This window comes from Protopterus annectens, chromosome 10.part0 (assembly GCF_019279795.1).
Source record: "Protopterus annectens isolate FY-2018-M chromosome 10.part0, PAN1.0, whole genome shotgun sequence".
NCBI classification, from domain to species: domain Eukaryota; kingdom Metazoa; phylum Chordata; order Ceratodontiformes; family Protopteridae; genus Protopterus; species Protopterus annectens.
In genome coordinates this window covers 1,568,411,050-1,568,424,105 of record NC_056744.1, presented here as the reverse complement: position 1 = coordinate 1,568,424,105, position 13,056 = coordinate 1,568,411,050, and the positions used below count along the sequence as shown (strand labels likewise).

General features: G+C 40.4%; 1 protein-coding gene across 2 annotated transcripts in view; it reads left to right on the top strand.

The window, feature by feature from the left end:
• Positions 1-13,056, top strand: part of KAT8 (lysine acetyltransferase 8) — a 317,451-nt gene that overhangs the window by 175,806 nt on the left and 128,589 nt on the right. For both annotated transcript variants that reach the window (XM_044086214.1, XM_044086215.1), the window contains exon 9: positions 7,697-7,847. In XM_044086214.1, coding sequence (XP_043942149.1) covers positions 7,697-7,847 — 151 coding nt within the window. The remainder of the gene's footprint in view (positions 1-7,696; positions 7,848-13,056) is intronic.

The following is a 13,056-nucleotide window of genomic DNA, read 5'->3' as shown; positions in this document are numbered from 1 at the left end:
AGTATAGCTGGCTGCTATTTCCAATTTCCATGTTGGTTTTCGAGTGCTTACTAGCTTCTAGTAAGCTTTGTAAGGCATTTCTCAGAACCTTTTTTTCAGACCTCCCATGAAAGATTCTACCATGACATGCAATCCCTGTTCTAGAAGCTCTAAGCCTCCCTTTGAGACAGTTTCCTTGGCAGACCTGAGGTTTCTTTCATGGAAAACCCTTCTTTTGGTAGCTGTCACTTCAGCCAGAGTAGTTTTGAAGTCCATACATTTTATTCTCCCCCTTGCTTAGTATTTCAGTATGACAGACAGTCTCTAAGGACAAAGCCATCCTGTCTTCCAAACGTTGCAGCCAGTTTATTTACCGGTTTTCTTTACCAGCTATGCAGACACAGGAGAATCCATTCTACTTACTTTGGACATACATAGACAGTTGTGCTTCTACCTTTCTACCTTCGCAGAACTAAGTAATTCAGAAAGGATGGTCAGCTTTTTTTTTCATTTGCTCCTTGCAGACCAGGGCAAAAAGTTGTAGGTTTTCCTTTCTGGATAGCTATCAGACTGCATTTCCTTTATGCTGCGTACAAAGCTAAGAACTCTCACCCCCACTAGAGCAGTTGCAACTTGTACTGCATTCTTTAGATCCTCTTCAATGGGAAGTATTCGTAATGCTGACATTACTTTGTTCGCAGACAGGTTATTCATTTATTCAGTGGTGTTCACTGCTACAGTATTTTTTGCTTTGTATTCCTATTTCTATTGTGTGTTTTGAACTTTGTCAGTATGCGAAGTACAGTAATGACCTAGAACATGTCTTTAAAGAGCCATCATGACTTAAGAAGCATAAATTTTCTCCCTAATACAGATTTTGTTGTCACTATATTTATGCCCCAAGCTGCCAGTTTAGACTCGCGCAATAAAGTACAAGTGACAGTAGTTGTATCTTTTACACTTCAGCTGCATGCCAGCTTTATTTTGTAGCTGAAGGCAGCCATATTCTTTGAGATTTGCTTTAATGCTTGAGATATGGTCCTTTTAAGTGATCAGGAGTTTTGCATAGCCATTTTGGTGCCGTTTATGGCTCTGTTTGCAGTAAACATGTATATTTTGCATTTGTTTCAGGATCTTTCTCTATCCTGTAATCAGTGTATTCTTATGAAGTAGAAACTGAAGTACTGCTGTTTCTCAGAAAACGTTATTTTATAAGTTGTAGGAAATAAGAATAGTTTGATAGGCATACACTTGGGGAAAGCCTAAAACAGTTTGTATAAAAGCCGTTAGGCTGTGCAAAGAATAGTAGAAGTGGGACTGTTCAGACATCTGAAATTAGCATAAGAATATGTTAACATAGTTGAGACTGCCACTTGAATTTAGAGAAATTTTGGTTGGAATGGTCTTTAAAAATGTATTTTTTGTTGTGTGATAGAGGTGAGTATCTGTTAATGTTGTGACCCTTTCAGCTTGCAGTGAAATCTTTGTCTAGAGAGGGCTATATGTTTTCTTTGTGAGAGAAAGTAAATCCGACTGGTTTAATCTAGCTAAGGACATTCCTGCAGAACTTTTTTTTTTTTTTTTTTTTTATAATTGGGCTGGTATCTGCTTCTCTGCCTTTAATAGCCAGTGTTTTAAGTCAGATATACTTGTTTGCTCAAGCTGCTCTAAGCTTCAGAGAGACTGGCCTACTGCTATATTGGGAAAGATAAGTGTTTATTTTCAGTTGTCTTCTGGACTTCTGTTTAATACATATCTCTGTAGTCTGTACAACTGTTTTTCCCCACCCACCTGCCCAGTTGTGGTGATGGTCTTACGGGTGGCTTTGAGTTGCCTGCCTCTGGTATAAAGTTGATACTGGACAATGCCCCCAATCACATTAAATCAGCTCATTCTACTGTTTTTGGTGAAGGCCCACCCCTTTAGCTTCTGAACTTTGAATTATCTCATTATTTTCTCTTTCTTCACTTTCTACTACAAAAAAAAAACTGTACCTCTTTCTACTTCATTTTGCTGTTTGCCATATTTATTACTGCTTGTTGGTAGCCTCACTAAATTGATGTGTTCTACTGAATCGCTGCTTTATTAGTGCTGTTACTGTTGTGATTTGTGAGCTATTTTTTCTAAGCATACTGATATAACTATATTTCATTGCTATCTATTGCAATTCATTAGCATTTTACTGCATTTCATTGCTGTTTAACTGTATTTTTTCATACTGCAAGTGCTATTCTTTTGACTGTAAGTGATTAATCTGTGCTTCACTGTGAATTTTTTCTTAAAGTTCTTAACCTTAAAATCAAGTAGCATAGTCTCTATACAGGTTTGCAGTATCCAGAGCTTCAGCTGCATGGTTTTAAACCCTTTTGAGGTATTCCAGCTATACAAGTTGACTGTTTTTTTCTGGAAAAAAAGTTCTAAGCTTGTTTTTCACCTTTCCTGTTACTAGAGTAGTCCAGATACAGATTTGTTGTATCCAGGACTGTTTTGTAAGTTTGAGTTCCCCGGACCCTTCTGTGTCAGAGGGAAGCCTTCCAGCTTATCAGTGGGAGTGTTAAGCACTAGGTAGCATATCTACCTCAAGAGGAGTGGTTTATTTCTCTGAAATTATAGTTTATTGGCCGTTTGGGCATTTTTTTCCATCCCTTTCAACTTTCTCTTCTCTCTTGCACTTTAATTAGCCTATTCGCCAGCACTTCAGGCTTTTTGTAGCAATTATTGTAGCACACACAAGTGCTATCATCACTAGACATCCTGTAAGGAAACCGCTCCAGTACTTAGTAATGATGACCATCCCTTCTGGTATGTCTAAAGGTCAGTTTCTTCTGCTTTTTCCTATTAACCTGGTGAACTTGGGCATTCTGAGGCAGTGTAGCAACTGCGTCATGTACACAGACAACCCTCTCTTCTTACCTCCCAACACTGACTTGTGAGAGATGCGCCATATGTATGTATGTGTGTATATATATATATATATATATATATATATATATATATATATATATATATATATATATATATATATATATATATATCCAAATTGGAAGACATGCATTCTCCAGCCAAGACCAGAATAGCTGGTCAAGAGGAGAAGGTGAACACCTGCACCACACCACATGGAACACACAGCCCTCCAGAACACCCACCATCACAGCCCATACACAAACCACACACCCATCTTCACTGATGCTCTCTGTAAAAATCTACCCAAACAGCAGAGACCTCCAAGGCAGAAACGCACTCAACCACCACAACACAGCACAAACCACAAGACACAGCTCACCTACACAGTGTGCCCTTCAACCTAAGCCCCTAAGGTAAAACAGCTTGCCCAATACAGTTATCATAGGTGACTCAATAGTGAGGCACACTGATGTTCCACTCACTAGGTTGAATAGGGAGAAGGTAACAGTCAGTTTATCAGGTGCTAGAATCCGACACACAACACACACACTCAGGTCACTCCACAACAAGTACAAGTATGACTCTGTCGTTGTCCATGTGGGTGTGAATGACCTGAGATGCACCTCCCTGGACTACATGAAAAGAGACATGGTGGAGCTCTCGGATTATGTGACCCAGGCAGGTATGACCCTAGCCCTGAGCAGTATCCTACCATCACCCAGAATATCACATCACAGTACAAACAGAAAATGATTGACTAAGTTTATAGTGTCATTCTAAGGGGACCCAGTATCTGTCTGCTTGGGATGACATGATTGACAGACCTCGATGCTTTGCCAAAGATGGCCTGCATCTGTCACCCCTGGGTTTCCGGGTACTGGCTAAGGCTCTTGCCACCCCATTAGTGCCTTTTTAGGCGGTGTTCCAAAAAATAAATTACCACTGTAACAGCTATAAATAAATGCAATCTGAGGGAGGGTCATGCTGCTCAGCATTAGAATTCTAAATCTCAAGATGTGCTTGCCCGAAGCACTCCTCAAAATGGAGAACATCGACATTTGTGCTGTAACGAAGACCTGGTTTAAAGCAGCAGAAAGCACTCCTGCGCTACCAGGCTACAACTCATTCCACATCTTTTGGCCCCAGAACATGGACTGAAGCTCCAAAGGTGGTGGTGTCTCCATATTCGATATGCACACCTCCTGACTAGTAGCCCAGCATAACACATCTGATATACTCCAGGTGCAACTAATATTGGGTAAGACTGCGATTCAGGTTATAGCTTGCTATAGGTCCCCAACCCTGTCCCAAGAGTCTCACTCCACATTCCTAAGCATCCTGGAAACTATTAAGGTCCAACCCAACACTCTCTTATACTAGGGGACTTCATCTACCCCTCCATCAGCTGGGAAAACTACTCATGCACCAATGCACTAGTCCAACGCTTTCTGGAATTAATCAATTCCAATGCCCTGGACCAGCTCATTCTTACCTCCACTAGAAGAAGCAACATCTTTAACATGGTTATTACTAACATGGGCAACTGTTGCTCTACACCAATAGTCACTTCCTCCCTGGTTAGATCAGACCACAAACTAATCACCACGGAAATCCACATTTCACCCCCCCCTTGCAAAGGTATCCACCATGAAAAACTTCTCCAAAGCTGACTCCTAAAAACAGAGGTGGCTAACTTCATGGCTCCCATGCCAATGGAAAATAGATGCATGACTGCCGAATCTAACACCAGTGCACTGTACAAACACGTACATGAAGGTATTGAACTAGCCATACCCAACAGAACCTAGATGCTCTTCTCCAAAAAAAGGAAGCTAGTCTGGTGGTCCCCTGTTATAAATAAACTCTAAAACAGAAGGAAGAAACTGTTGCAGAAAAAGGTGAAGTCCCAAGACTAGAAAAATTCCCTTATTAGCCACAACAAAAAGTTGAGATCCCTCATCAAAACCTCCAAAGCCAGCTATGAAGGCAGAATTGCGACAGACACTAAAAACAACCCCAAAGCCTTCTATAGTTATATCAAGAATCTCCATGGCAATACCCAGATTTGCTCAGAGTTACTGCACAATGGTTATCTCCTATACTGAGCCAACAGATATTGCCAACATACTGGCCGACAGATTCAGTTACAACTTTACCCCTCTCCCCCCCAAAGGACCAATCTCAATACCGGAAGAATACCAGGCACCCAACATTACTACAGCACAGGTTAAAGCTGCATTGTCTTAAGGCCAAGAATACAGCTTCCATGGGATCAGACAATATCCCTGGCTATGTTCTACATGAATTACAAAGTCAACTGGCACTACATCTGCGTGATCTTTTCACTCACAGCCTCAGCTCAAGCTTTGTCCCTACCGAATGGTCTTCTGCTACAATCATCCCTTTCAATAAAGGAGTGACTACAGACTCTGGAAATTATCGCCCCATTAGCCTGACGAGTCTGATGTGCAAGGCTGTGGAGCGCATCATTGTGGACCTAATTAACAAGGATATAGGGAATCTCCAAACTCTAGATCCCACTCAATTTGGTTTTGGGAAAGGTAGATCATGCCTGCTCAACCTGGTTGACCTCTTTGAGTCAGTCACCAGAGCGGTGGATGAAGGTAAGGCAATTCATACAGCATACCTCGATCTGGCCAAGGCCTTTGATACCATTCCTCACTCAGGAATTTAGTAAACTCTGCAAAGTAGGCATCAACCCCTATATCGTTAGGTGGGTTGCAAATTGGCTGACAGGTGGAGTTCGCTACTTTCACACTGTGGGTTCTAAGTCAGACTGCTAACCAGTCACGAATGGAGCCCCACAGGAATCGATCCTGGGTCTTCTCCTGTTTGGCATCTATTTGTCAGAAGTCCAGGCCAACACAGATTTGCAGACTACTACAAGCTGGGAGCCATTATTAACTCCCCAAGTGATGAAGACATCCTACAGGAAGGCCTCACTGAGACCAATGACTGGTGTCAAAACCATGGTCTTAAAAGCTTAATGCCAAAAAATGCGTCATCATCCCCTTTGGGAAAAACTCCGTTCCCACTAATTACCACATCGATGGGCGCTCACTGAACACTGAAGGTTTTAAGAGATCTGGGGACAAAGGTTGACAGCAACCTCTCCTTTGACCACCACATTGCCACTATGGTCAGAAACTCCTATGTGGCACATCTCATTTCCAAGGTAACTGGGAACTAACAACGGGTGGCACAATGCCAGGGCAGTTCTATGGGCTAGACTTGTAAAGGCCCCAGAGCCATTAGCCTAGTACACACCTATGAAAAAGTGAAGCATTTACCAAGTCAGCGAGTTAAACGTTGAGTAAAGTTATTAGAGGCTACCAGGCAAAATATGCTGTTTTTAATTTCAGGTGTAAAATAACTGTGTGTTTTTAGATAAAAGTAATGTTTTTATACTGCAGTGTCTCTTTTTATGTAAATAAAAAGTGCATTATTTTCATTAAAATTCAAGATACAGATGCATTTTTTTACCTTTAAGGGAAGGAACCCAATTCAGGGTGTTTTTGTAGCTTCTTGTGCCAGTAAGTCTTTTTCTTGAAAAATGTTGGAACTGTTTTGCAGATACAGGCTTTTGTATACAAATGCCAAAACCAGTCATTAAGTGGCAGTCCTTTGGAAAATAGATAAGGGATTAATAGAAGTCTCTTGTGAATAAAGTTTTGTTGAAGGTCATATGGCAAGGTTATTACTGTAACTCCAGTTTACAAACTTCATCAAGCTTGGGAATACAATTTAAGGTCATTTTTAATATATTTACTGAAAACATTTGTAATCTGCTTCCAAAATCTAGAATTGCTGTAGCCATGCCTCCTGATATCCCATAGTAGTGTTTATGTGCTGGCATCATGTAATTATGTAATTGTTTAAATAGGAGCTAATTAAATTACTTGAAATGTGGAATAAACAGTAACACAAGTACGTAATTTGCCAATATGTTAATTGTTTTAGTTTTACCAAACTATTAATCTGACACGCTAACAGTTTCATAAATTGATTCATAGTTCTTCCGGTGACCCAGTTAACTTTATTAATGGTTGTCTAAACAACTGCGGCCATTACCTGCTTCTACATTATTATTATTAGAAGAACATTAAGAGATGGCAGCTGTTGCATTTCCATTTTGGAGGCAGATTTCTACAGTAGTTATTTTGCATTGAACTTTTTTTAATAAAGTTTTTCCACAAAAGAGTGACCGTATGTGACTGCTGTTATCTGCTAAAACAAAACTGGCTTTGAATCCTGCCCATTACGTATAACTGGTGGGGGCAGTAGAATTACTGAACCTAAGTTAAGCTTCCTATTGTTGGCATGTAGAAGAGATGCTTCAGAAGCTGATCTACAAGTAGTGTCAGGATGCTAAGGCAGTTTAAGAGGTATATAGACTGTAGTCTGGCTTAATCAAGAGGCAAGAGACATTAGCATGAGCATGATACAAAGCACTTTCTTCTGATGCAGAAGTAGTTGGCTGTATCATTTGATTTTGCTGTTTAATTAGAAGGCACACATCTCCATTTTATTGTACAGAAAAGTTCATATTAAAAAAAAGTTGATATTTTAAATAAGGCCTGTAATCGTTTAAGTGTTTCGGGTACAAGCAGTTGAAGAATGATGGCATTTTGTCAGATGCAAAAGGTTCGAGTTGGTAGAAGACAAACAGCTGGTTAATTGTTTGAATCTGTAGTGTCATTCTATGGTAGCTTAACCATGTTACTCATTAAATTAAGATGTGCTTCTAAGTCCAGTTTCTTATATAGCCTTTTGTCTGGTCTTTGTTCTGCAGGTTATGAACTTTCTAAGCTGGAATGCACTGTTGGCTCACCAGAGAAGCCACTGTCTGATTTAGGCAAACTGAGCTACCGCAGCTATTGGTCTTGGGTCTTGTTAGAGATTCTGCGTGACTTTCGAGGAACTCTGTCCATTAAAGATCTCAGGTAAAAGAAAAGCTGTTTAGTGCAGCATTAATAACTTCATTTGACTGCCTTGTTCAAATGTAGGCATGCATAAGATTTTTATACCAGATTTCATTTGACTGCCAACTTTTGACTTTTGTAAATGATTCTAAGAATGTCTTGAAATGTTCACCTAAGGTGGACTACAGTGTTGCTACTTCCATCTTTGGAGGGAAAAAAAACTTAGTATTCTCACATGTAGAAAGTGTGTGTGTGTTAAATGTTTGTGCGTTTGCAGTAATTTATATTACTGCACTTTTATTCTGTCTAATAGTAGAGTGAAGTGCTTGTGAAATTTGTCAGAAGCATGCTTGTCACATGCTGGAAGTGTCAAAAGGAGGTGTCTGTGGCTACAGTACCATGTGGGTTTTGGTTTGAATAACTAAACTTTGATGTACCAAACATCTCATCACTGAGAGTGTGAGTGTATGTGCAGGTTAGGGGTAGAGTTAAGTGCCAGGAAAGGTGGTATATTTGTGTTGTACATGTGCTAGTGTATGTGAGATGTGTTTGAGTGAGTGTCTTGTGTAGGGGGTACTATGGAAATGCCTTTTCCTAAGGTAAGGTGTAGGGTTGAGATTATGGGTATGTTTTGGTTTCGCACACACTAAGGGTGGCATGGGGGTGAAGCCCCTCTACCCATCCTTACTAGTGTGTGCTAATCCTAACCCCAACACTACAACCTTTGGGAAAAACCCTTATCCATAATGCTGCTTTGCTATTCAAAGTATGCCCAAAGTTTGTGCTAGGTTTTTGGTTAACTGATCTCAGAAGGAAACGTTTTTTCATTTTGCAATTTAGTTGTAGTTTCAGTCTGTTGATTTCTTGTAGCCAAGCATGTTTTCAACATGCTGGCACTGATCATCTCTGTTTTGATGCTTGTACATCTTGGTATTTCAGTGCATGCTTACGGTTTACGTACTTTTATTTGAATGCTCTACAAGTAGACAACTGTTTGTATTGTCACAGTTGGTCATATTTATAAGTGGTTGACTGTATACTTTTACTGAACTGATTTCCATGCAGTAAATTTAATTGGGGGCGACTGTGTGTGTTGAACACATGTTAGAGTTAAGTAAGGGGTAGATTTTAGTGATGAGCTTAATTGGGTTCTCTGCCTACATTACCTGTGCTTGCTAACCTTGCCCCTAACTTTAACTCTATACATTAATTTATGAAATGTTCCTAGCAGTGCCACAATTGAAATTGTCTGAAAGCTTTTGTTGTTTTTTGTAACAAATTGAAAAGTGAAGACAGTTTGCTCTTTTTTTTGTAGTCTTGGGTGTTCAGCAAGTGTTTTTTCTTCATGCAGAGTTCAGCTTAATTTGCGCCAGTATTTCTGCATGCTGTTTTACTAATATACCCATATATTTTATGTTTATGAGCATATATGTGTTCATGTATGCTTTGTGTTTATACATATGCACTATCCTACAGATATGGTAACACATTAATGTAGCATTTAGAGTTGTCCCACAGATCTTACTTCAGCTGGGTGCTTAAATGAAGTTTTGTGTGGAGCTTGTGCATTTTGCTTGTTGGAAGTTTTTCTGAGTGCTGTGGTTTTTCCTCAAGTCCTGAGCAGGTACCTAGAACATTTTATGATCCTCAAATTGCCTGTGTGCGCTCATGTACCTGTGTGTGCAATCTGCGATTGCCTGTCTTCCCATCTACAATTACTTACTCTTCATTTGGTCCATTAAATTCTAGGTTGCGTTGCTTGCTGTGGCTTGTGCATTCTGTGATGGTCTGCCTTTCTGTGCAGAGTTAGTTTCTCCGCCTTTGGGCCGTCTGAGTTGCATGGTATGCAGTGTGCTTGCCATATTTGTGCTACTCACTAAAAACCTAAATATGTTCCATCATTTGATCACTTCTGCAGTGGTATAAGCTATATGTTGTCCAGTCCTTGGCAAGGTATGGCCCAAACTATTTCATAGCTTTAAGGCATCTTCCATCCATCTGCTGATGGAGACTGTCATTCAGGTATCTTAAGTGTAGGTAGAAGTGGCTGTAATTGTCGAGTAGGGGCTATCTGTGGATGTGACTAAATGACCCTCTTTGCTTTTTCTCATTTATAGTCACCAATATGGCTTTGCAGGACCAGTGTATATTTATGTAAAATAAGACAAAAAAAACATTATTCCTTGAAGGTGCTGCTAAACCTTTTCTTTGTATGTATAAGACACTAGGTCACTATTGTTTTTTATGTATCTATTTTGTATTTTTGTATTGTGTGAGTATAGTTAATTTCTTTTAATCTTCTGTATTAAGGCAATACTGTAATTATTATTGCAAAGTTTTTTGTAGCTTTCTCGAGCTTTTCTCCTCTGGTCTCCACCGAAAACGGGCCAGAAAGCTCAGCTGGACTAACCCGATTTAACAAGCAGCAAATAAATTAAATACAAATAAACTGCACTGAAGTCTTTGACTGCTTTGTGGTGTGGATGACAGAGTTCCTAAATCCCTCCCTACCACATGTAGTAGTGGTAGTGGTAGTGGTAGTAGTAGTAGTAGTGGTAGTAGTAGTAGTAGTAGTAGTAAACCATTAACAGCAATCTACATGTGACCAGAGAGAACTAACAAGAACCAGTTAGCACAACTCTCTCCAGCATTTGAGCCATTGACCAGAACTCTCTTTACACTTTGAAAACCAGTTCCATAACTTTTACTTACTAACTGCACAGTGAATCGTAGCATTTGACTAAAGTGACTACAACAGCAGTAGCCTGAACATCAGGTAAATAGCAACCTTTCAAATATTTGGAGTGGTTTATGTAGCTACACGGCATTCATTTTAAAGCAGTTACTGCCTGGACTGTCAATAGTGTCCCAAAAGGAGAGAAAAAACCCAAAACGCCACCAAATGACCAAATCAAATGACAATCCAAACTGTCCCAACATAACCAAAAAGTAACTGTTTCAAAAGAAACTGTTCTGCATCATATCTCTGAGAATAATTGAGATGTCTGTTAAGCAAACAGCAAATTAAATAAAACTGAGACACACCATTGTATGTCCAGCCCTAGGCATTACAAGTGCATGTAAAAAGAGAAGCTAGGCATAGAAGAACACTCCTTAGTATCACTGTGATACTACCCCAGGTGCCACGATCTCCTTACTGACCCTGAGCATGGATTATGCTGAGCCTGGGGGAGGATTGGGAGCCTGGTGGACTCTCTGTGCATGAGCAGAGGCCTTGAGGCCAGCCGATGGTCAGCTGCACAGACCCAGAGAGAGAGAGAGTCGTTTAAAAGCAAAATATTTCTGGTAGTATGAAAAGAAATACCAAGAAAATGGTAAAGTATTTTCGGCATGTCAGATTAAAATGCCATAACTGTGAGCCACACAAGCATCAGCTGCTCCTCACAAGCATTTGTCTGTGATTTCGGGGTTCAGTGATAGAGTTCAGCTAAATGATACCTTGGTTTACAGTTTTCACTTATTCCATGTGTGCCACTTTCTTAAATACCCAAAGGCCAGAAAAAGGGGAATGGCTTATCAAATAAAATACAGTTACAATCACATAAGCACTGTTCATCAAAATTATTATTGATCATAGAACTTTCAAAACAACACTTCCTAGGGTGAACAGTTGTATGTTACTTGGTTTGGGCGATGTTGTAAATATAGTAATGTGGCATATCTTCATAACTAATGATGCCTTTAGTATATTGTATTCTATTTAGAAAAATGCACTGCGACTATCAAACACTGACATTTCATGTGATGCACCTTATGAGTTAATTATGGCTATTGTGAGCTGCAAGAAAAAAGCAGTGCATAGCACCTCAGTAATGCATAAACACACTTGTTATGAAAGTAAGAGTAAAACTCTGCATAAACAGTAATAAGCAAGTAGGCATTTTCAGAATGGACCCAAGTAGCATAACTGTCAAAAACCCAGTAAACAGCATAAATAGACTGACAAAGCAAACGGGTCATTACAGTAATGCAACATATAAACACACCAATGTAGAAGCACAGTATTCAGAAGGAGATTCATATGATCATAGGAGGTTGCTAGGCTATTGACCCAGAGGCCCTTATAAGCCTAGCCAAGAGTTTAGCCCATGTTTAGACAAGTCAGCACCCAAAGCCCCTGTCCAGCAGGGACACGGGTAGAATCACAGGGGTGTATTTTTTGTTTCCATTCCAGTTATCCAGGTTGCACTTAAAAAGGGATAATGAGGTACTCTGTTTTGCGAGGTACATGCTGAAGAGGGCATTGTACTCAGTAATGGGACTTATAAGGGAGGAATACAGGGATGTTATGACTGCTTTTTGACCGCTTTGTCCTTGGATGAGATACCCTTACTTATGAGGTGGGCCATGTAGAAAGCTTTCCGTACAATGGAAGGAAAATGGTGGTCAAAAGTCAGGTTGCTATCAACATGGGTGCCCAAATCCCTCATTACTAATTGTGTACTTGGGACATTGTTATTAATGTGGTAATGTGGGGACATCACTCAACCCAAATGGGGATGATGCATTTTTTGGCATTCAGCTTGAGGCCATGTTTCTGGCAGCAGTCATTTATTTGGGTGAGACCCTCTTGGAGGACGTCCACATAACTCAGGGAATTGATGACTGCACCCAGCTTGCAGTCATCTGCAAACTTGGTCAGCCATAGTCCACTGGTTTTGGCCTGCACCTCAGAGAAGTATTTCCCAAATAACAGAGGCCCAAGACAGATCCATGGAGTACGCTGCTCGTTACGGGTCTACTGCTTGAGGGAGCTTCCCCTATTTTGATTAGGTGGGTTCTATCAGTGAACCAGTCTGCTACTCATCTGGTAACCTATGAATTGATGCCTAGTTGAGAGAGTTTATCTATTATACCTGAGGGAGGAATAGTGTCTAGGGCTTTGGCCAGGTTAAGGTAGGCAGTGTGCACAGCCTTCCTCGTCCATGGCTTTGGTGACTGTCTCAAAGAAGTTGACCAGATTTAACAGACATGACCTCCTCTTGACAAAGCCAAGCTGTGTGGGGTCGAGTGTTTGGAGGATGTTCTTCATGTTTCTCTGTTGCAGTCATCACACTTGGGTTATCATGCCAGGGGTAGCCCTCAGTCAGCCCGAATACCAGAGGATTAGTATTTCTGTCTTTGTTGCTGTTGCTCCAGGACTGACATCAGGTTATCAGTGGTATAAAAACAGGCAGCAGACGCCATTATATCAGTCCTTCTTGCCGAG